Genomic DNA, 26,044 nt, shown 5'->3' with positions numbered 1-26,044 from the left:
TCTAAGCCCCACCTCAGGCTCCTGAGCTCAGGTTCCAGCATTCGGAAGAGGAGACCCTAGAACATCTGGCCAGCAGGGCTTGGCACCAGGAGCCCCACGGGAGACTCCATTCGCTTGAGAAGCGTACATGGAACCTCAAGTGCACCAGGTCCAAGGGCAGAGGCGGTGATTTCATAGGAACCTGGGCCAGGCCTGCCTGCTGGATTTGGAGGGTCTTCTGGGGACATGGGGGATGGCTGCAGCTCACTCAGGGGGCATAAAAGCTGGTGGTGGACATTCTGGGAGTGTTCATCTACATGAGCTTTCCTGGAGGCTGACATCTTGGTTGGATCATTAGCACCAAGACCTAGCCTCACCCAGCAGTGGGCAGGCACCAGCTCCTCCTGCCAGGAACTCTGCATAAAACCTCTACTCCAGCCTCATCCACCAGGGGCAGATACTAGAAATAAGAAAACAACAATCCCAAAGCCTGTGGAAGGAATCCACAAACACACAGAAAGATAGAAGACATGAGGCGGCAAAAGAATATCTCCCAGGCCAAGGCACAAGATAAAATCTCAGAAGAAGAAATAAGTGAAGAGGAGATAAGCAATTTATCTGAGAAAGAGTTTAAAGTAATGATGGTAAAGATGTTCAGAGAACTCGAGGAGTATAGATGCACAGAGCAAAGTTTTTAGCAAAGAGTTGGAAATTATAAAGAATACCCAAACAGAGTTGAAGAACAAAATCACTGAAATGAATAACAAATACATTAGAAGGAACCAAGAATAGACTAAATGAGGCAGAAGAACAGATCAATGAGCTAGAAGACAGATTAGGGAAATCACTACTTCAGAACAGAAAAAAAGAAAAAAGATTGAAAAGAAATGAAGATAATTTAAGAGAACTCTGGGACAACATGAAGCACTCTAACATTCGCATTATAGAGGTCCCAGAAAGAGAAGAGAGAGAGAGAGAAAGAACCTGAGAACATTTCTGGAGAAATAATCACCAAAAACGTCCCCAACTTGGGAAAGGAAACAGTCCCCCAAGTCCAGGAAGCGCAGAGAGTACCACACAGAATCAGCCCAAAGAGGAACACACCAAGGCACAGTCATCAAATTGACAGCAATTAAGGATAAGGAGAAAATATTAAAATTAGCAAGAGACAAGCAACAAATAACATACAAGGGAACTCCCATAGGTTATCAGCTGATTTTTCAGCAGAAACTCTACAGGCCAGAAGGGAATGGCATGACATGCTTCAAGTGATGAAAGGGGAAAATTTACAACCAAGAATACTCTCGTCCAGACTTGATGGAGAAATCAAAAGCTGCACAGATAAACAAAAGCTAAAAGATTTCAGCACCACCAAACCAGCTTTACAACAAATGTTAAAGGAACTTCTCTAGTCATCAAAACATTAGAAAAGAGAACAAAAAGAAGAAAAGAGGGGGAAAAAAAGACCTACAAAAGATTGCTTTGGCTGTTCAGGGTCTTTTGTAGCTCCTTATAAATTTTGGAATTGTTTGCTCTAGTTCTGTGAGGAATGTCTTGAGTATTTTGATGGGGGTTGCGTTGGATCTGTGGATTGCTTTGGGTAGTACAGCCATTTTGATAGTGTTCAAGAGTACAAGAAATCTTTCCATTTCTTTGTGTCATTTCGGCTTTCGAAGTATAGGTAACCTCCTTGGTTAGGTTTATTTCTAGGTATTTTGTTGTTTTTGATATAATGGAAATGTTTATGCCAGTTACAAAACTCTGGGTTTTGAAGTGGAAAAAAAAAAGTGAATGAAGGGCCGCAGATGGCAAAGTATCCTTCTTTCTTATGTGTAAGTGTGTGTAAGTGCATATATACACATACATCTTCATTATCTATTCAACTGTCGATGTGCACTTAGGATGCTTCCATATCTTGGCCATTATAAATAATGTTGCTGTTAATAGTAGGATGTATATATCTTTTTGAGTTAATTCTTATTTTGTGGTTGGCTTTATTCCTTTGATAACTATGTAAGTTTAAAAAGCTAAAGCTCTAAACGTTCTTAGAAACAATGAACAGTACATATACGTAAAGTAAAAAATACATGTGCAGTGAAAAAAAAAAACTATCAAGCCGTGAAAGACATGGAAAAAACGTAGAAGATATTACTAAATGAAAGAAGCCAGTCTGAAAAGGCTACACAATACACTTCAAACCAAATGACATTCTGGAAAAGGCACAGCTACAGAAACAATAAAAAGATCGTGGTTTCCAGAGGTTTGGGGAGAGGGAGGGATGAATAGATGGAGCACAGGGGATTTTTAGGGCAATGAAATTATTCTCTATGGTATTATAGTGGTGGCTACATGTCATTATGCATTTGTCAAAGTCCTAGAATGTACAACATCAATAGTGAGCCCTAATGTAAACTGTGAACTTTGGTTGATAATAATGTGTCCGTGTTGGTTCATTGATTGTACCAAATATGCCACACTGATGAGGGCAGGGGAGTATACGTGTGTGGGTGGGGAGGGCTATGTGGGAACTCTGTATTTTCTGCTCGATTCTGTTGTGAACCCGAAACTGCTCTAAAAAAATAAAGTCTATTATTTTTTTAAAAAAGCACTAATTAAGAGTAAATGTATAGTGTTAGGTGAATATATTAGAAAAAAGGCTGAAAACCAATCATCTAAGCTTTATCTCAAGAAGCTGGAGAAGGAACAGCAAATTGAACCTAGAGAAAGAAAGGAATGGGAGATGAGAATGGACATCAATCAGACAGAAAACAAACAACACAGAGAAAGTTAACAGGTCAGAATTTGACTCTTTGAAAAGATTATGAAATAAACTCCCAACAAGACTGCTCAAGAAAAATGAAAGTTAATACAAAAATGCTCACACTACTATGGGTATATATTTAAAATGCGTATTTAGGGACATTTAGATACGAGTTTCTCTCCAAATAACTCTGAAGGAAGTCCCTGTTTCCCAGGCTCAGGCACTGTAGAGACCACGGCAAATAAAGTCGTCACGTGGTTGATGTGGTTAGCTTTCACCCCTCAAACGGGCGTTATAGAGCAGATCCAAACCATTAAAGTTTAATAATGGGAATAAAACACCCGGCATAAAACAGCAACACCCTCCACTCACCCCTCCCCACCTCTCCATCCCCCGCCCCCAACATATACACACCCACCCACCCCTGGCCTGCTTTATTTTTGTCCATGGCTCTTATAACCACCGAACAAGCTATATTTGTCTGTTTACTGTCCACTCCTGCTGCTGCTCCCTCCAAATTCCCAACAAGAAAATAAGCTTTGAGGACAGGGACTTGGTTTGTTATGGTCCCTGCTACATCCATGCTCAGAACACTCCCCAACTCGTAACAGGCACTCAGGCAGTAACTGGTGGACTGGAGGAGTCATTATGTCCTCCTTTTTTTTAACTCTTAGTATTCACTATCACTGCAGTGTCCACTGTTGAGGTATCAAATCTCCTGATGTTCCAAAGCCAGTACCATTCATCCACATTAACTGAATTTTAACTCAGCCCTATTAAGAACTATGACATACACTAGTACTGTTTTTAAGTTGGAAAATAATTATAATCTAACTACAGTTGTGACACAATTCCAGGAGCTGCCATTCCCTTCGATATTACCGATTACCCATGACAGAAAAAATAACTAATTCAAACTCATGCCAATGGAAACAAGAATTCAAAGAAATCATTTCTTAAAAATCAAAAAGTACCTTATAAAACTTGTGATGTACACATGCACAAAAGTTGCCATCAAATACTGACAATCAAATCTGTCCATTATCCCACCATGTCCAGGAATGGTGTTTGCAAAATCCTTCAGGAAAAAAAAACACACACACATTAGTAAGCTTTCAAAAAAAAAAAAATCTGCTATAAAATTCCTATCTGTAAATGTCTCCTTGGCATCATGGACTCGAAGGAAAATACTTTACTATTGGATTTTCCCACTAACTACAAACTTATTAGGGATTTTCCCACTGACTACAAACTCATTTGAACATGTCCAACAGATTAAAACCCCATCTTTGGAATATGTGCCCATGTTAGAATGATTGCTGAGTTGACGCACAGCTTTCAAATAACACTAATTAAATATTAATTAAATCAGGCACTTTTTTTTTAGTTAAGAAAACTACCTAAATCAAAAAAGCTATTGGCTATTACCAATCTAATCTACAGCCTGCTCTTCTGTTTAATCAGAAATTATGTGGGGAGCTATTTTCTTGTTTTTGACAGATGGACTACTGGTTGTACCTCATGTTTATCCTAACAATTCTTACTGTGAAACAAATATTTAACTACTGTAATAAATATTTTTTTAAGTGTTGGGGTGAAAAAGAAAATTAAAATAGTTCATTTGGGACATGTTAGTCCATTAAATGGCCAAATAGTTAGGGGACGGTTAGGAAGCCTCTGCAGACTGACCCTGTATGGACACATGTCCAGGGCTCAGGAAATGGAAGTGACTAATAGCCCTCTAGTTTACTCGGGCAACCTAAAAACCTCTAAAATGGAACAGCAATTACCCCTTCATTTCAAACATACAGAGAAATCTCACCATTCAACCAGAAACCTTACACTGAAGGCTATTAAAAGAAAATACCATTCTAAACATAACATTTCTCTGTCTAAAAAAAATTATTGAAAAATTCTTTGGCTAATTTTTGCCAACACATTTCCTTCCTTCTCTTCTCTACTAACCCAAGCCCAAGAGAGCCATGGTAACTCAATCCCACTGTTATTTGGAGCCGTTACAGGACTCTAGTCATCGCAGCTTTGTGTGGTTCTCTGTGGATGTGAGAGGGTGAGTGCCGTGAGGACAGGGACATCTTGTGCAGTTGTGTGTACTGCATTCCACCTAACGTAGTGTCTTCCCCACTGCAAGTGCTCACTGAGTTCACGTCTTTATTTCCCTGGCCTCCGGGCCCTGCATGATCTGGCCCCGAACCCTCTGTATCTGATCTCCCACTCTCTCTGCAGCCACACTGCTCCTGTTCCCCTTCCAGCAGTTAAGCTCCCCTACTCCTTTGCACTCACTGGAACCCCCTTCCTTCAGTTTCTCTGCAGGACCCATTCTCCTTTTGTCAGATCCCTGCTCAAACTCTACCTCCTCAGAGAGGCCTGTCCTGACCACCCTACCTGCAGTGGCCACGCTCTAACTCCTAGCAGAGCACCGTTTGGTCTTAGTGAAGCCATATGAGGAGCTGAGATGATTGGATAAATGTATGTCGCTTTGTGAGAATCTGACTTCAACAAAACACGGGGAAAATTTTAAGCTTCTGAAACAAGGATCAACAAACTATGTCCCAAAGACCAAACCCAGCCAGCTGCCTGCTTTTTTGTAAATGAACTTTTATTGAAACCCAGCCGTACCCACTCACTGACATACTGTCTGAGGGGCTCTCCAACTACAATGGCAGAGTTCAAAGTTGAGTAGTTCGCAATACTGCCATTATTACTGAATGATTTGGCCCTTTACAGAACGAATTTCCAACCCCTGATCTAGCAGAATGGGGAGTTACATATCCAGAGCTCTCCTGCATGTCCCTTCAAGTGAGATTGTGACAGGACACTAGACTTCAGACAATGCTTGGCTGGATTCTTGGATAAACACTTGAAGAACCAAGATTCTGTGTTTGTCCCGACATTATGTGACACATGTCAGTTCAAATGTATTAACATGGCATGACCAAAACCCAGCAAGGAAGAATACACTCACATCAGCCAGGAATCATTTTTGTGAGGCTGAGACAAATAGGATGGAAAAGTTTTTTGCCCAGTGGCTTGAAGTGTGAGACCAACAGACAACTAAATTCAAACTATATTACATTCTCAACTAATGTAACAAAGAATCTAAACACATACCTTGATTTTGAAAGCTCTTTTGAATCCACTGGCAAAGAAACCTCCAAATGGTCCAATCAAAGACGCAAACGTGGAAAGAGCAATGCTGTGTATCTGGAAAGGATACAAGCTCACTGTTTCCTAAAGAAGAAAAAAAGGAGAGAAAGGTTCGGGCTAACAGCATCAAAACTGAATCTGAGCATGCCGCCTAAACTAAGAACGATGATGTAAAACAATAACTCAAAGTACATGCCATATTTTTGTTAATTTCACAAACTTTCAGGATCATAGGAAAAAAATATTTGTTGTAAGATCTTATTACCATCCTCTGCTTAGCCAGCACTCCCCATTCCCTCTGTAAGCACCTGTTGCACTAAAATCTGACAGGCTACTTTTTTAAAAATTGAAGTATAGTCAGTTATAATGTATCAATTTCTAGTGTACAGCATAATGTCACAGTCATATATATACATATATATATTTGTTTTCATATTCTTTTTCAATGAAGGTTATTACAAGATATTGAATATAGTTCCCTGTGCTATACAGAAGAAATTTGTTTTTTTATATAGTTTTTATATAGGTACAGTAGTTAATATCTGCAAATCTCAAACTCCCAATTTATCTCTTCCCACCCTCCTCTCCCCCCAGTAACCATAAGTTTGTTTACTATGTCTGTGAGTCGTTTTCTGTTTTGTAGATGAGTTCATTAGTGTCTTCTTTTTTCTTTTAGATGCCACATGTAAGTGATATCATATGGTATTTTTCTTTCTCTTTCTGGCTTACTTCACTTAGAATGACAATCTCCAGGTCCATCCATGTTGCTGCAAATGGCATTATTTTATTCTTTTTGTGGCAAAGTAGTATTCCATTTTATGTATAAATATACCACAACTTTTTTATCCAGTCATCTGTCAGTGGATATTTAGGTTGTTTCCATGTCTTGGCTATTGTATATAGCACCGCTATGATTACTGGAGTGCGTGTATCTTTTTGAATTAGGGTTCCCTCTGGATATATGCCCAGGAGTGGGATTGCTTTTTAAATGAAGCTTTTAAATGAAGCTTAATCTCTGGGATAGAGGATCCCTACCGTGTTATCTTACCCGTCTCAGCACTGCCTTCAGAAAGGGAGGAAGTGAGTAACTCTGGAGCTGGAAAAGTTCTGAGGGTTCACATTCTGTAACGAAGGAGTTGACATCACTGCGGTACTCCACCGGGCAGACAAAGTACTGGTATTTGGATAATACGTATGCAGCCTAGATGACCAAGCAAGCATTCATGAAACACTGAATGAAAATATATATATACACATTTAAAATATATATATGTCAGGAAGGCCAGAGAAAGAATGCCAAACTTTCCTTGCATTCACATTCTGTTAAGTATTTTCAAAGTTAAATGATCATAACTGACACAATAAAAGACTCTGAAAAGCCATTAGAAAACAAAATGTTTTCAGAAATCAGTGTGATTATAATCTCTGTATGACCACAATAAAAAGAGGGAAGGGGAAAGAGAAAAAGAAGCTGATTTGAACATTTAGCCAAGCATTATAGCAAAGTGTTACTTTTTTTAAGTACACATATTTAGTGTCAGCAGAAGCTAACAATTATAAACGTATGAGAAAGTGCAGGACATTAGTTTTTTGCATAAAGGTTATATTAATTTCATGAATTAAAAAATAACCAGTGATTCAAAATTACGAAGAAAATAGCACAGTGAAAAACACTGTTATTCTTAACCAACCCAGAAAATGTTGACTAAATTACTCTTTCCCTGGATGCATCACTGCAATTTTAAAAACTAGCTATTCTCAGCCATGGAAGAAAATATATAAAACAAAATATCTTATAATAAATTTAAATTGCTAGACAATAGTTTATTCCCTTTCTTTTGCAGGTGTTCACACCATTATTCTGCTCAAGAATGATTAATGGAAGTACAACTATGACCCTAGAAATGGATGTAAATTGATTTTGCTTCCAAACAACCAGTTTCCTCAAAATCACTTATTATAAATTTACATAACTTCCCTCTTCATTATTTTTTCATGCATTACTTTCTTATAGGATAGCTCTTTATTTTCTTCCAATGATATGGCAGTCCTTGTAGTATTTCTAAATTAGTCTTTAATAATGCCAAATTCAGGTGGTACTGTTTAACTTAATAATATTCTAATTATGCCTGCTACATAATGTATAAACATTAGACGGGTCCCAGACACTTTATCATTTTTCTACTTATCAATTATCTCATCAATACTCTATGAAATAAACACGAATAATATTTAAAATTCTATTGGAATTTTCATTGAGAATGAACTAAACTGATAAAACAGACGAATTATGGTGGTTTTCCCATTTAGGAACCTGGCTTATTTCCATTTATTTGTATATTTGCTCCCTCTCAAAGCTCCATGTTGCTCTATATTTGGCTACAGAATATATTCTAGAACTGTCAGGGACTACATTCTTAAAAAATTAAACTTCCTGACAGTAATTTTTGGGGGTATATTTATCTTAGATTAAGCCATTTTTCTGTACTTTTTTTGATTCTCACAAGACACCTCTGAATGAGAACCTAAATTCCATTAAGTGTACACTAATTTTTAAAACATTAACAATATCCATTATTCATAGCTAAAAGTAAACGTCAATTATTTTTAACCAGCTTTCTCTGTAAGCTGGGCTCATAGCAGTAAGCGCCCACCAAGGCAAGCAGCACATCATTTGCATTCTCTCCTTTTACTCAAAGCCACCACCCATCCCAGCACCTGTGTCCCCCACAAGGCAGAACAGCTGTTAAAAACTACTCAAACAATAGCACAACCGCAGGCCTCAAGACTCGCTGTACATTAGAATCAACTGAGAAAGGTAATTGGCCTGGAGAGGGCTGGGATGTAGGTGGTGTATAAGGTCCCCGGGGGGTTCTGGTGCAAGGCCAGGATGAGTGCTGCTAGGTGGGGTATAGAATACTAGTGGACCTCGTTTTATTGCACTTCACTTTATTGCATTTCACAGATACTGTGAGTGTTTTTTGTTTTTGTTTTTGTTTTTTAACAAATTAAAGGTTTGTGGCAACTCTGCCTCAGATAAGTCTATCAGGGCCATTTTTCCAACAGCATTTGTTCACTTCGTGTCTCTATGCCACATTTTGATAATTTGCACAGTATTTTAAACATTTTCATTATTACTCTATTTGTCACACTCATATAAGATAACAAACTTAATCGGTACGTGTTGTGCGTATTCTGACTGCTCCACTGACCAGCCACGTCCTCCCGTCCCTCGCCCTCTCCTCAGGCCTCCCTGTTCCCTGACACACAGCAGGATCAGGCCAGTGAATAATCCTACACTGGCTTCTTAAGTGTTCAGATGAAGGGAAGAGTCACATGTCTCTCATTTTAAATCCAAAGGTGGAAATAACTAAGCCTAATGATTAAGATGTTAAAAGCTGAGACAGGCTGAAAGCTAGGCCTCTTGGACCAGTTAGTGAAGTTATGACTGCAAAGGCAAGTTCTTGAAGGAAATCACAAGTGCTGCTCCAGTGAACACACGAATGATAAGGAAGCCCGACAGTCTTAGTGCTGATATAGAGAAAGTTTTAGTGGTCGGGCATAAGCTCAGACCAGCCACAACATTTCCACATGCCAAAGCCTAATCTAGAGCTCTAAACATGAGCCCTGATGGCGATGTGCAACGAGAGTAATGTTGTTTCTGTGCCTGCTAACACGTCTATTCTGCAGCCCACAGGTGAAGGAGAAAGTTCCACTTTCAAGTCTTATTATTTAAGAGATACATTTCATAAGACTACAGCTGCCCTAGACAGTGACTTCTCTGATGGGTCTGGGCAAAGTCAATTGAAAATCTCCTGGAAAGGATTCACCGTTCTAGATGTCATTAAGAACATTAGTGAGTGATTCACAGGAAGAGGTCAAAATAACAACATTAGCAGGAGTTTGGAAGAAGCTGATCCCAGCCCTCATGGATGACTGTGAGGGATTCAAGACTTCAGTGCAGGAAGTGACTGCAGATGTGGTGGAAACAGAAGGAGAACTAGAATCAGAAGTGGAGTCTGAAGATGGGACTGAATTTCTGTAATCTCATGATAAAACTTCCACAGATGAGGAGTTGCTACTTATAGATGAGCAAAGTAAGTGGTTTCTTGAGATGGACTCTATTCTGGTGAAGATGCTGTGAAGATTATTGAAATGACAACAAAGGATTTAGAACCTGACATACGTTAGCTGATAAAGCAGCGGCAGGGTTTGAGAAGACTGACTCCAGTTCTGAAGGAAGTTTTACTGTGGGTAAAATGCTATCAAGCAACACTACACGCTACAGAAGAGTCAATCCATGTGGCAAACTTCACTGTCCTATTTTAAGAAATTGCCACAGCCACCCCCACCTTCAGTAACCACAACCCTGACCAGTCAGCAGCATCAACATGGAGGCAAGAGCCTCCACCAGCAAAAAGATTATGACTTGCTGAAGGCTCAGATGATGATCAGCACTTTTTAGCTGTAAAGTATTTTTAAATTAAGGTCTGTACATTGTTTCTTTTTTTTTTTTTTTCAGATGTGATGCCATTGCACAGTTAACAGACTACAGTATAACATAAGCAAGACTTTCGTACACACTGGGAAATCAGAACATCCTTGTGACCTGCTTTATGGCAACACTCACTACAGAGAGGTGACCTGGATCCAAAACTGCAATATCTCAGAGGTGTGCACGTAGCTTCTGTTTAGTGGGTTTCAGTTAAAGTTATTTGCATTTTGGGGTTATTTCTTTTAGGTTTAGAATAGACTAATAAACTTGCTTCTGTTTTTCAGAGTATAAATAAAATAAAAATCCTAGTAAAACTCACGATGAATCCAAACACGACAGTGGAAAAGAAACCGCCAATGAATCCTTCCCAAGTCTTTTTAGGAGACAACTGAAAAAGGACAAATAAAATAGAATGTGTTACCACTCACAAAATACACAGATACATATGCAGGCTGTGCTCCGTGAACTCCCACCATACCTCGTACATCTCTCCTTACTGTTTTTTTTATTAGGTAGGCTCTGCAGCCCTTTTTCCTTCAGTCCACGAGCCTGAATTTATTTGTGTGGATCTCTAGGAGTGTCTAGCACATATTAGACCCTCAGACGTTTGACACACTGTGAATATTTATTCCTGTAAATAGCCTCAATTTATTTTTTTCACTCAAAGGACTATTTATGCTGAAATAATTGTCCCATAGTCTTCATGATTATATAAGGCCCCACAATAGTGCAGTTATTGAAATAAGGATGAGATATGCTCATTCTAAGTATACATGGTCTGCGGTGACCTGCTACTGATCAAAAATAAAATCACAAAACATGAACACTGCAGCGCCCCAGGTTCCCATATACTCCCAGATGCCATGCTTACAGCAGACCTCATTCTGAAGTGGCAACGTTCCCCACAGCCCCAGGCACAGTATTTGCCCCATGGGTATGCACATATCCTCCTCCCTTTGGTCACAATATACATCTGTCTCCATGAAGAAAGAAACATGTTGTGCTTCTAAGAATAGACAGGGTTTGTTTCAGATTCCAGCTATTGTTTATTCGTCAATGGCGCATTCAGGGAGAGAAATCTGGAGGAAAGTCTAGAACTTGGTGAAGCAGGGGCAGGAGGCAAAGATATAGAAGTAGACACAGTGCTAACTGCCTGAGATGCTCTATAAGATAAAGGCTCTGTATGAGGCTTTGGTTAACAGGAGATCACGGACAGCCTCTGTGATAATCCTTCCAGTGGATCCAGGGGGACAGAAGTCAAAGAAATGTCAGAGGGAGGTTTCTGCAGCTAGAAATGGGTGACATGCTAAAGCACACAAGTTCTTGTCCTGAAGCTTGCAAAGTGCAAAGCCTTTCCTGACAATTCTCCCATAGAGAAAAGGGGCTGATATACACCATCTCCTAGGATGATTCAGTATGTTTATCATGAAGTAGGAGTTGACTCGAATTCAGAAGTGCCTGCTGATTACTTTAAAGATAACTTATCAAATTAAATTGACACGTATCATACTGATTTAGGGGTTAACTCGCTTGATTACAACTGGGTATGTCACACAACTAATCCAGCCTGGTAATGCCCTAGAACCCAATGTTCAAAATCAGACAGAGAGATTCTCCTCCGGGCTCTGAGGGCTTTCTAAGCCAACAACTTCTCAGCTGGCATGGAAGCCCTGACTACTTCATCATGAACTTGCTCTTGTGCTGAAGCAGCTTTAGAAACTTTTAAAAAATGTCTGACTTTCAGGGCGGTATCCCGACAACTCAGCCTGATGCCATGTGCTGCACTCCTATGTGGGGAAGAATTTAAAAAAGGTGTTTTTGAAGGATGAGCAGTCCACACATTCCCCTGGGAAGATAAACTACCCTTCCATCACTCTGAACAAACAGGTTTTCTATCTGAACAACTGTCTCAGTCCCTCCAAAAATGCCTTCATATAATGACACCAAAATAGCCAATTACTGTATTTGTGAGAATGTTACAAAAGACTTTGCCCAGTAGATGAACTGAGGGAATCCTATCTAAAGCCTCAACATGAAAAGCTCTTCTTTTTAAAGAAATCAGTTCTAGAAAAAAAAAAAGTGTTTTTCCACGAGGACTTGCTTTGTTTCTCTCTTTCCCAAGATGGGGGCTAGGTAAATGACTTCATTTCCTTCTTGGCCTCCACTGACTGTAAACAACCAAACCGACGGGAAAACAACACAGTTCGCTCACGTGTATTTTCCTGTTCCACACCTTAACCTTTCCTTATCACTTGCATCGTTAGTGTTTTATTGCAGGGCGTCAATTTTTTTTTTTGAAAAAAATTTGGGTGTAAAAGTCTCACAAGTGGACATGAGTATGTGAAGATGGCATAATACATGCTTGCCGACAGTTTGGTGGAGGAGGAGATAAATGAGAGGACAGCAGAGCTGAGGAAGGGCCTTTTGAGAGGGTGGTTGGGGAGCAGAGTAAAGCACACACAACAGCCCTGGGAAAGAGACCAGCAGAAAGATGACAGGAGCCTTCATGGGAGAGGATGACTGATGGAGGAGCCAAGAGAATATCTGACAAGGAACCCAGACAGAGTCACTGGGAAATATGGCTCCCTGCCCCGTACACTGGCTGCTAAGGAAAATCCAAGCAACTCAGAGTCAAAACCGTGCTACAGCACCAAACTGTTAGGGATTTTCTCCAGGGCTGACTCTTTCAGGTTACGGTAGGGGCTTGTGTGAGATTATTTTTCCATTACCTTAATTAATGGAGTCCTCCCAAAAAAAAATCCAAAAAGGTAAGCAGTTATGTCATTGCAGATAACACTTGATATTGGAACAAGGAACCTTTAAAAGAAAAAAAAAAGGCAGCAGAAAAAAGTCCATGTGAGTAAGTGGCAAATATTTATACAGGCTATGACTCATGATGAACCAATGCAAAAACCCTTTGGATTACCCTGTAGCCTATTCCAGAACATAACACGTGCTAGAACATTGACAGAAACGATAAATATCAACCAAATCTGCCCATTTAGCAAGTAAGCAGAGCAAAAATCTATAAACTAATGTACTAGAAGAATGTTGCTAATAAAAATATTAAATAATAATCAATTTCCATAGCTATGGACTTTCAAATTTCAGTTTTATGAGGAATGCCAACTAGAAATTGTCATTTGCCATCTGTGAAGGCTACAAGAATGAAGTCACTGGCCACTGCAGTCTCTGAACTTCACACACCGTGAAAGGAGTTCCAGGCAAAAGGAATGAGGCACTCGGTGCTCTGGGAAAATATGGCAGAACAGGCCTTCAGATGGGTATTTTTCAGGGGAAGATTTTTATGAGCCCGATTTCTTGCATTGTCTCCTAAAATCATTAACAAAGACATCTGCTCCTCGTGACTAACATCAACCTGCTCATGAATAGCAGCAACCTTCTGCCAGAATATGTGCGTGACTGCACGTACCCCCTTCACTAAAATCACAAATATACTGACCTCCCACTCTACCTCTTTGGAGCAGCTCCTTAGAGCTGTCTGAGAGCCTGTCTCCCAGGCTATAGTCCTCATTTGGCCTCTAATAAAACTTAACTCACTGCTCTTAAGTTGTCCTTTTTTTTTTCCCCCAGTGGACAGGAACAAGTTACAATAGTATAACGAATTTTTAAAAAGCAGCCTTTCAAAATGGAAATGGGTCATTTGATTAGGCAGCGGATAAGCTGATACACTTATACCAAGCTCATAATACAAATTCTTTACGAGGTAAAACTATCAGTTTTAATTCTATGTGAGCCTATAGTTGCATTCAACCCTACAAATTGTACAGAAGCTACCAATTTCAGTAACTGCCACGCATCAATTAAAAGTTTGGATATGGAAGACAGTCTTAAAATGATTCTAATTGTTTACACACCCATATATATCTTGGTTAAAAAAACATGAACCTATCAAGGGAATAAATTTATTTTGACTAAATCCATCAACTGTAAAAGATTTTAATTAATGGATTTTAAAAGAATGTAGGGGAAATATGGTCAGATTTCTTAAAATCCTAAGATTTTTCTCCACTCTTATTTTTAACCAATAACAATTTTTATAACTTTAGCTGATTTTGAACTAATAAAAATGCTTTCTGAATCTGCAACCCACTGCTTATATAGCAAGTAACTCCAAATATCTGAAATCCGGACACCTACTCCTATACAAAGGCAGAGCAGAACTTAGCCAACTTTTACCTAGAGAAAATGCATTGCCAGCACACGGTTTGCTGATAAGGAAACTTTCCTGCTCTTTTTGTATTCCACGTAAATAGTACGCTTTTTTTTAAAGTCAAGCCTTTGTTTTTTGTTTTTTTAAAGTCACATTAAGGCGTAGTAAAACCAGAAAATGTAATTAATTGTTTGAAGCTTTTATAAAGACTTCCTGCATCTTATTTGAAACCTGAATAAGGAAGTTTTCTGGTTGTTAACAAAGTGTCTTCCACTGTCAAATAGTAAGCAAAACTTAGTAAGCTATTTTCATGGAATTGAGCAACAACAAATAATACATTTTAGTAGAACTTCTGTAAGACACTATGCAATGTAAAAGAGCTTTGAACGTGCTACGACATAAAGATAAAGCAGCATAATACTGTCCCCTTACCATATCATGCCTTCAAACAGATTTTGGATGACAAGATGTGACTGAGTAACTGTTATCAGTAAAGTGACATGAGTCCATGCGAACTGTTAATAGCCCAACAACACAACAATTAGTGAACATGACGGATCAGTGCAGCTCAGGAAGCAACAGCAATTTTGAAAACCAAATTTCTAGCATGACTACTGGTCATATTTCATACGATAAAGTCATACAAAATAATGCTGTTAGTAAATCATATTTATTTTGGGGCCTACTAAAACCTTAAAAACATGAAAACTTTTAATAAAATAATCTTAGTTTATACACAAATGGAATGCTAATAATACTGAGATACACTACGAAGCTTAAAAAGACATATTAAAAACTAAACCATAATCTCGAATAATGAAATTTAAATTATAATGAGAAGTTTTTGGTGTTGCTGAGGCATTTAGATAGGAACTAAAATTTTACTCTGGCTGTATTCTCCAGTTATTGGAAATGCTAAAAACGATTCTTCTCTGAGTTCACTATGGTAACATTTTCCCATAAAGAGTGATTTCTAACTTCAAATGATTCAAACCTGCAGGGATCAATTGCCCTTAAACTCAATCTTTTCGTACTTGAAAGTTGATCTTCACAGCTCTGTTCAATGACAGTATTCAATTTCAAATTTTCAAAGGCTCTGTATTTCATCAATTCCATCTAGCCTGAGGGATGGCCACTTCAGGGAATTTCAGCATCATCAGTATGAGTAGAATGTGAATTAAAAAAGCTAATGTTTCTGTGTACTAGTCTCATAATTTTTATTGGAATTTATAAAACGATCTTTCAATTCTTTGGATTTTGATTTATTTGATGTATGTATAGAATGTTTCATCTCTACATAATATAAAATTTAATAATAATTATTATGGCAGCTAACAGCTATTGAATACTTACTATGTTTCAGGCTCTTGTCTAAGCATTTTGTAAGTATGAACTCATTTAATCCTCCCAACATTCCTATGATGTAGGTACCTATTCTTATCTCCATAATAAACCCATTTTCCATTTCAGCAAAAAATATATTAAACTGGTTGTTTTCTTTTCATCTGCTTAAAAGATCCAGTTCTCTTTTACCCTGGTTGCTTCAAAATGCATAAATGACTTTTTTTCCAGTAGGCACCATTTATATTTTCATAGCAGAGTCTATTATTTCAGAGACGGTTTCTAGATTTTTACTGATAATTTTACTCTTTCCTCTCAAGATCCCCAGAAATTAGAGATGTAAGAATACTACAATTTCCCAGCAAGGGTTCTCAGCAGAATGTCTTAATGGAGAAAAGCAAAGCATAAAGGATAGGAAATGTACCCCAAATTCAAAACAAGCCTAACTAATCCATGAATTCCCAGATCTACATACTACACTTTGCATTTTAAAGTCATTTTTGCATTTTGCATTTCTTCCTTTTAAGGAAGAAAAGTTCATCGTGTACAGTGATAAATGTCATAAAACACTGAACAATGTTCAATGATACACTGAATGAAATACCTTTGACTAAAAAGAATTCAGCAACCAGATGACTAACCATAACTGCTAAGAAAACATCAGCTCTGTCCTCCTAAGCCCAGGCTAAGAGCAGGTAAGCACACTTTCCATAGAAAAATATAGTAGATGCTTCCCTATGACTTACTAACTGTTCAGGAGATTATGGAAACATTTGAAATTTCTAGATTTAGGGAATTCAAATACTTGATTTTAATTTTATAGCCTTTGAAAATATTCAAAGAAAAAGTTTTTAGGAAACTTTGGAAACAGTTAAAATTTTTAAATCCTCAAAAAACTTTCACCTTCAACCTTTTGTATGTAATAATCATCCAAGATTCAAATACCTCCCACATTTAGATAACTAGATTAGATTATATCTTCTCACTACAGAAAAAAATTAAAGGTAAGGGTTTTTATTACATATAGTGACTACAGAATAATGATTAATACACACCATATAAAACTGCAGACGATAATGTTTCTTCACCAAGCTCAGTACAAACATGCAGAAACCTGTTCAAGAAAAAACAAAACAAAACATGTATTTGTTGTATAATCTGTTACAAAGTGTAAGACTCACATGTAAGCCAAATTTCTATACCACATCTAGCCACTCACTCATATGCCATCTCTCCTACTCTTATATTAAGCGTTTTAAGTAAAAGTTTCTTGAAGGAAATGATCCTGTGTTCTCCAAAATGCCTAATATATTCCATAGCATAAATTCAATAAACATCCCAGCATTAATTAAGTTAATTAGTCCTTTGCTGATGTGTGCACATGGAAAAACCTATCTTGAATTTCAGTTAACTAAAATTTATTTGCTATATCCATCCATCAAATGTATGTATAGAATGTTTCAATCTCTACATAATATAAAATTTAATAATAATTATTATGTCAGCTAACAGCTATTGAATACTTACTATGTTTCAGGTTCTTGTTTAAGCATTTTATAAATATGAACTCATTTAATCCTTCCAACGTTCCTATGATGTGAGGTACCTATTATTATCTCCATTTTACAGATGAATAAAAATGCACAAAGGGCTTTATTAATTTAATGGGGATCATGGAACTACAAAGGAGTCAAACCTTTAGATCCAACTGATCCTCAAGAGTCATGCATTTTTTTTGCATATATATATTTTTATTGACGTATAGGAGAGTCATGCGGTTCTATAAACTGTTATCAGCAAGACTCGGATTAAGAATAATTTGAAGTTTCTCAGGCCGTGTTATAGTAACTATAGTAAAATACAATACTCTTAATAATTTCAAGAATCACAAACAGTATTTTGTTTCTTTGCTATTTTTTTCTTTCTTTGTTTCTGTTTATATCCTACAAATTTATTACAATGAAATTTTACTAAATAAAAATTCTACCTAATTAAGTGAAATCTAATAATTATATATACTAAATAATAGGAGGCAATATGAAGCACTTTTTGCCCAATGTATCAATAAAGTTCTGAAGATCCTAAGTATTTTTTTTTACAGACATAGATTGGGAAATGCATGAGCAAAGTTTAATTTTAGATCAGCAGCCACCCATGCATCCTATTCTGCAGTATCTTCAGAGAGTGAATTCTCTGAGATAGAAAATGAACTGTCAGTCTAGCCCATGTGAAGTAAACACTAGACTTTGTATATCCAAGTTATACTCCCCAGAGCAAGTCTGCCCACTAGGGTAAGCGAGGTTACTACTACTCTGACCGGAGCAAAGAATCAAACAACAGCTGTCTTCAGCTGTTTTTTGATGAGTGACTTGGAATGTCAGTGGAAAGGATGATGATAAAGGAAGAAAATGCATACTGGCTCCCAGATCCTACCTCAGCTCCTATTTGTCATCTACAGAATCTGACTGGTTGAACTGCAAAAGAAATATGGAAACATTTTCTGAGCAGAGGCACAAATGACAGCCGTATGTCACTTTCTTCAGAGAAAGAAGGGGGGGGTGTTAAGACATAGAATTCATGGCACTGAAATCACCATTAGCATAAAAGACCTCTTTGAAAATCACTGCTTTTAATTTTTTCTTCACTAGCAGGTAGACCTACGGCTCAAGGAATAATGAAAGTTCTATGCTGTTTTAAGCCATTAGCCTATGGTTGAATGCGAATGGAGACTGGACTTGGTTCGAAAGCTAATGGGATAAGAGCAAAGCACAGACACAGCAGATGCCTCTGGACCCTCCCCTTCTGTCCAAACGGACCTCGCTGGTTCTGCCAGCACAGCCTCGGGGACTTCTCAACATCACTGACTATGAATTATCTCCCACATACTCCAACACGTCTGGTTTCCTCTTTCTTGAAATTGTGTAATATTGTTCACCCTTAAGTCTTTCTTCAAACAAAATTACCAGCAGACTCATTTAATGCTTTCCTAATGATCATTTTATCCAGGAGAGCCTGGCAACTCACTTTTACCTGATCCAATTTCACTGTTACATCAAGTTAACATGCAGCGTTTTAGGGTGTTCTAATAAAGGGTACAATTATCCGACTCCTAGATACATTAAGACAGTTCTTTGAATTCGGGGGAGAAGGGTGTAAAGGGTTTTCCTAGCATATCTAAAGTTAAGTATTATTTTCAAACAAAAAGAATCTGAAAAAGGAACATATAAATTTACTTTTTCATTCACAACCATCTACTTATGTGTGTATTTTAAATTTACATATGTAAAAATACATATGTGCTATATTGCAACAAGTCTATGGAAAGGATAACTTTGTACATTTGGATCCCCACTTTTACTTTTTAATTAATAAAGAATATTTGTATGGTTATATTTCCAATTAAAATCACAGGACTTGTTACAGTATTGTAAATAAAACTATTCATTGAAAAAGCTTCCTAACACATGGTTGTTGATAGGTAATTATGTTTAGTTACACTTACTGATCACCAGTTTATACACAACACTGTGCCTGGCGCTGTCCATGCAAAGATGTGTATTGCCCAGTACCCAAGAGGTCCCAGGTGGTTAGGGAGACCCAGTTACCCAACAGACTAAACAGTGGTGTATTCAACAAGAACAAAGAAAGAATGTGACTTCTAAAGGAGTCAGGAGAAGTAAATGGGGGGAAAAAGATATTGAAAAGTCCAAAGGATGGGATAGAGGGAATTTCAGAAAAATGGACAATCAAAAGTTGTGTATTGAGCACTTAAGATGTACCAGGCACAAGATACAAAAAATGGATAAGACAGTTGTTCCATTCAAAGAGCTCACAGTCTAGCTGAAGAGACAGAAAATATAAAGAAATTATAAAGTTGTTTTTAAAATTTCTTATTGGTGATTAACCAATTCAATAATAAACACATACAGTCCTTAAATCAAAAAGGAGACAGATGGACCCAGGATTAAACCCTAGAGCTTACTGACTCATCCCTCACCCTTTCATGAGGCTCTGTTTTTCAATACACTCACCTAACTAATCAAAACTCCAAAATATTTGAAATATCACATTTAAAAAATTCAGAAGCACACTGTATTATGTGTGCCCATATTCAGAATACAACTGAGTTGTTTTTTAAAAAAGTTTTTAAGCAACCATGCATTGTAGAAATTCACATAAACCAACCATATCAGGCTAATACAAAAAAGTTTTCTCTTAATCTGCCTGGTGAGTATACGGTGCAGAACAAGACTAGCAGGTGTACAGATTCTATTCAGCTTTAATTCAAAAACTGTAAGTGGTTTTGGAGATACAGTCCCTTATGAACAGTTATTTGTGATATCTTTCTGAAGAGTTTATCAACATCCTTTGAGATAAAAGATATTCAGGGATGTCTGGGAAAAAATTCCTAATCATGCATTAATTTTAGCTATAATTTAATCTTACATGTCCATTGATTTTCTTGAATTCAAAGTATTATATTCAAGTCATAACTTCTCCTTAAAGTTTTTTAAAATGAAATAGTTAGCAATGCATAAATATAAGCAAAATAAATACTAAACATAATAGGCCTGTAATATGCCTATCACAGGTTGGCTAAAGAGATCTTCAGGTGATATTATTAAGGGTCCAGCATCTTAAGCTTATTCATCCATCATTATGAGATATGTGGTCACATGTCTGGTCTCGTATCTAAAGAGCCTCAAATCTAAACCACCAAGATCTAGGGGGAGGGTATAGCTCAGTGGTAGAGTGCGTGCCTAGCATGCACTAGGTCCTGGGTTCAATCCCAAGTACCTCCATCAAAAATAAATTAACCTAATTACTTCCCTTAAATAAATAAAGAAATAAAAGATAAACCACCAAGATCTTTTTACAATATATCTAGATTCTAGAGAAAATGTTGTTCCTATGATTTTCTCTTTGCTATCAAATTCATTTTACGATAAAATTATCTAAGCGTCATAATGACTTCTGGGTCCTCGTCATTTGGTATGATATTAAACAAGTCATTTAATCGTGTGCCTTGGTGAAAGGATCAGACCTGGAGAGATCTACATTTTATTTTACTAAAATTCAATGTCAGTGAGACAGCTTCTGTTGTCTCTGCTTTTTAAATCTGCTAAGACCTAGGTGCCTCGTTAGCGCAGTAGGTAGCGCGTCAGTCTCATAAATCTGCTAAGACCTATACGAAGTCATTTGCCCACCACAGAACTAAAATTTGGACAGGACCTTTGGAATGTTGTTTAACGAGAAGAATTCCAAACATTTTTCACAGCATAATGAGAGAAAGGTACCAATATCTCAAGAGAGCACACTTTCTACTTCCTTACTCCTGTTTTAAAATCTAAATCCATTTTCTAGACTAAGCTCATGAGTGTTGCCAATCACTTCAAGAATCACCAGTAAGGCCTCAAGAACCAGCAACCAACACACTGATCAAGATTTGCAGGTACTAACTACTACATATAAAATAGATAAACAACAAGTTTCTACTGTATAGCAGAGGTAACTATAGTCAATATCTTACAGTAGCCTATAGTGAAAAAGAATATGAAAAGGAATATATGTGTGTATATGGATGACTGAAACATTATGCTGTACACCAGAAATTGATGCAGCATTGTACACTTACTAGACTTCAATTAAAATAATAATAATAAGCCATAAAAACAAGAAGCAGTCTGTGTCAATGTGCATGTTCTCAGCCTCTTAATCATTCATCTAATCAATGTGTGCTGGGAACCTGCATACCAGACCCTGTGCTAAGCACTGGGAATTAAAAAAAATAAGAGAGACACAAAGTGGGTGCTTATGGTTTAACAGGACCATATTTAGGACACACATAAAATGATAACAGATACAGAATACGAGGCATGATTTATAGCGAAAATTTCATTGAAGTAGCTCCAAGTTTACTACAAAGTTGCATTTTAAAAGTACATTTGTTTGGGGGGAGGATAATAGCTCAGTGGTAGAGCACATGTTTGGCATGCCCAAGGTCCTGGCTTCAATCCCCAGTACCACCACTTAATTAATTAATTAAATATAAGTACATTCGTAAGACTAATAATGTCAACATCCTGGTATGATCTTACACTGTAGTTTTCCAGAATATTACCACTGGTGGAAACTAAGCAAAGTATATAAGGGATATCTCTATTACTTCCTACAGCTACATGCAAATACACAATTATCTCAACAACAACAACAACAAACGCTGTAGGCCAACAATTCGGCCAAAAACAGCAATTTTTCATAGATAAACAATAACTGGTTTCTAAGATCAGCAAATAGCATTTTAATTTTTTTTTTAATTTATAGCCTTCATAGTATTAAATATAAGCCTAAATGGTTCAGGCCTTCATTATATTTAGGGCAAATTAGAGTAGTGGCTTCCTATCTTATCACTCTATTAATGTCTCCCAACATATCCTGCATTTAATTACAAATTTGGTCATAGTCTCTTAGCTTAAAATCCTTCAGTGGTTTCCGAGGGATAAAGCCCAAATCCTTCCCACGATACACAAAGCTTCTCAAGATGTGGCTCCTGCCTACCTTTGCAAACCTCAGTGCTGTCACTGGTCCCGAACATGCCATCCTCTCATTCCCAAAAGCCTGCACAGCTGCTCCCTCTGCCTGGAATGCCCTTTCCCACTATCCCCCTGGCAAACACCTGCTTCTTCTTTGCTTTTCACAACACTTGTCATCTCTTCTCAAAGGCCTTCTATGGCCTTCCCACCCCAACATAGCAAGGCCCTCCTTCCCCTCCTCCTCGCTCATAGAGGTCCTTGTTCACATTCCAGCAATAAACCAGGGAACACGTGTCTCAGCAGTTGCAAGACCCTGGAAGGTATGCTACCAGCGTTATTTCCCTTTGTATCCTCAACACCACAAACTGTACCAGCACTTGGAAAGCACTCAAGTGTTTGTTGAAAGAACAACACTGATGACTTTCAATGAGCTTCTGCGATTCTCTGTAAAAGAGCAAGTGGTAAGCGATATCCATGGCAGAAATCAGTTAGAAAAAGAAGAAATATTGATTTTATTTTATAAAACTAGAGTCAGAAAGTTTAGGGGATGAACAAATAATTACTAAAAAGGGTTGGTTGGGACGCTATCATGTATACAATGTTATAAAAAGAAACAAGAAAGAAAATAAATTACATTGTCTTTACCCTCTCAATTGAGAAGTTACTCTCAAGTGTTTAAGTTATAGCAAACACAAAGGGAATATAAGCCAAGGAAACAGTGGTTGCCTTATTTTCTGACGTTCTCCCCATCAGATTTTGCTATACGCACATCAACAGAGATGTAACTGCAGCTATGGGAGAAGTGAGATAGGTTTAGATATGCTGACATAAAACCACCCATACGCTGTATTAAGTGGGGGGAAAAACAGGCACAGAATAGTCTGGTCTCATTTGTGTGAGAAAATGGGGGAAGGTGGATATGACCCTATCAGCCTGAATGCTCGAAAAGTGTCTGGAATGGTGGCAGTAAGACCTCAGAGACAGTAAGTGAGGCTCTGAGGTAGGAGGAAGATGTCATGGAACACTCCTTTTCAGTCTGAATTTTTCCTGTGGGAATATATTATGTTTTCATTTTTACAAACTAGTTTTGAAAAACCAACCTAGGTGAGGATTCCCAAGCCACCTGGTTTTTGGCACACTCCCTACTCAGAAGCCAGCCGTGGTGCTCCCAGCGCCAAGCCCCAGAGAGAGGCCACCCGTGGGGGCTTGGGGCAGGAGCCAGCACTAACTGGCCATGAGAGAGCCACCTCGGGCACCTAGCCCACTCGGGACGTAAGTGACCAGCACTGTCTCCATCTGACCACAACCAGAGGGGAGGCCCTCAGTTAGAACTGCTCAGTGAAGCCCAGTCAATCCAGGACAAGGAGAAAAAAAAACAAATTGTTGATTTTAGCAAAGGGGAAAATAAAATACTAGTCAAAGACTTTTGTTTTAAAATGGCAGCTTGATCATGGACATTTATTTCTATTCCATCCTGGTAGCCCAATAAATCACGTTAAAGAAATTGAGGCAAAAAGGGCAAAGAGAACTAAAGAAATGTCAAGGAAAACAGAAGAGAAATGGCTATAAAATTTGGAAGCTGGAAAACAGACTGGATGACTTTCAGCAGACTTGAGAAATCAGGGGCAACTAGAAGTATCCTCCAGAGAAAACTGAGCGGCAGAGGCTGAGCAGCAGAAGGCAGGGCTGAGGCCTGGACTTCCAAGCTTGAGTGTTAAGCAACGGTCGGCTGCTAACAAGTGGGGCCAAAGCAGTCAGTTGTGAGACAGAATAAAGACGTCAATTAGAAATGTATGAACATAAAACGCTGACCTTCTAAGCACACGTGAAAGCAAACGACTAGAGGCTACGCCTTGGCAAAATGAGGGTGTTATCCCAGAAACTGGAAGACACAGGATGGAAGAAACGGAAGAGCCAAACTGCAAGGGGACAGCCGGGCAGCAGGCTTAAAGGCAGGCAGGGCAAATAAGAATAGGATCCCAGCGGTCCCTGGGACAGAGGTCTCCTGGGAAAAAGGGATCTGACAACTCTCTGATTTGTGTGAACATTTGGAAAAAATGACGAATAGACATGGGATAGACTCAAAAGGAAAATTAAGGATTCCTACGCACAAATTATGAAGGTGGAAAAGAAAAGCTCAAGAGCAACTATTAAGTTCAGGAAAAATTCAAACTTGTTAAAAAAAAAAAAACAAATGTAATGAAAGATACTACTTGGTTCCATAGAAAGTGGTATTTTATGTATCTGTTTAAAAATATAAAAATGACAATAAAAAACTAAGTATACATGGAATTTGACACAACACTGTAAAATGATTATGAATCAATAAAAAATGTAAAAAAAAAAAACTAAGTATACAGAAATGAGGTTATTACAGGAAGTCAATAGACAATGCCTAAAATAAGTTAAGACACAGGCATATTACTTAGAAAAGTGAAAAAAAAAACCTGTAAGTGTGGGGTGCAGGGTTATCGTTTATATTACAAGTCTTTTGACAATATCTGCTTTTTAAACTAAAAGACATATTAATGATATAAATGATTAATGTTTTAACTAATTATAATTTTACTATTAAGAAGTTATAAAAATAATTATTTATGAAATAGTTGTTGTGTTCAATAACAAAAGTCACCATAGATACTTATCTTGCTAAAATTATTTTTTAAACTCAAAATGCCAGAAAAGAAGTCTTGTCAGTCTAAATATAAACTGAGAAGTTACTGTATTCTTCTCCCCTTTAATAATAAAGAATTCATCCCAGAATTTACCTTACATTTAACAAAATAAATCAAGCTTCTCTGTTTGATAAGTGAGAGAAACTACTCAAAGTTTCTACCAAGAAAAAAAGTCACAAACATGCTTTAATAAACATAAAATCAGAGTCAAGTGTTTTATTCCTCAAATTTTAGCTGTTAGTAGTTATCATTAATCTCTCTATAATCATGATTCTTCTAAACTGATTAGAATTTCAAATGGAATGACTATCTTAGAATGAATAACTTCTTTTTCCCCAGAAATGACAGAAATACTTTTCAATATCTATTTCTAAGAATTAAGATAACTATATTCAAGTTACATTCAATATCTCCAAGAACCTATTTTACATACATCATTTATAATTCAAAAAAAAATAAGTAATGGAATGAGATAACTGGACTTAACAAAAACCTGAATTAAAATGGGAAATTTCTTTGGAAAACGTAGGTCCTCCTGCCCCAAAAATGATTCTCTGAAAATTACCATTATCATTTCAGATTATATTTCATTCTCTGGCCTTCTAGAATTATAAATAAAAGAGAGCAAGATCTGAAGGGGTGCTTATTAAAGTAGGAGCACCATGAAGAACAGCATCATAATTACCGAATAAAATGACATGCTTTTAAAGGACTGGGCTTTCATCCCCATACACTCTATACTTTTTTGTTTAATGAGAAATGGAAAGTCATCCATATTGTATTCATTTTCCAAAATTATACCAACTGGGTAAAAATTAATTTACTGAGAAACTCCTAAGAGCTAAAACAGTAACTATTAAGAGCTAAAGAGAAACAAACAAATTTCATTTTCTCCTTTAAAAGTGAAAATAATAATAATAA

The 26,044-nt window shown here is 37.5% G+C and overlaps 1 protein-coding gene across 1 annotated transcript in view; it reads right to left on the bottom strand.

Moving 5' to 3' along the window:
* CDS1 (CDP-diacylglycerol synthase 1) overlaps positions 1–26,044 on the bottom strand; it is a 63,258-nt gene that overhangs the window by 5,605 nt on the left and 31,609 nt on the right. The window contains exons 6-12 of the mRNA XM_006198190.3: positions 16,971–17,029; positions 15,007–15,089; positions 13,130–13,217; positions 10,720–10,788; positions 6,954–7,106; positions 5,870–5,989; positions 3,715–3,818 (exon numbers count right to left, since the gene is read on the bottom strand). Of these exons, the coding sequence (XP_006198252.2) occupies positions 3,715–3,818; positions 5,870–5,989; positions 6,954–7,106; positions 10,720–10,788; positions 13,130–13,217; positions 15,007–15,089; positions 16,971–17,029 (676 nt within the window). The remainder of the gene's footprint in view (positions 1–3,714; positions 3,819–5,869; positions 5,990–6,953; positions 7,107–10,719; positions 10,789–13,129; positions 13,218–15,006; positions 15,090–16,970; positions 17,030–26,044) is intronic.

The sequence above is a fragment of the Vicugna pacos genome, chromosome 2 (genome assembly GCF_048564905.1).
Source record: "Vicugna pacos chromosome 2, VicPac4, whole genome shotgun sequence".
NCBI classification, from domain to species: Eukaryota; Metazoa; Chordata; class Mammalia; order Artiodactyla; family Camelidae; genus Vicugna; species Vicugna pacos.
Note: the sequence above shows the minus strand (reverse complement) of the source record. Positions and strands in the feature narration are given on the sequence as shown.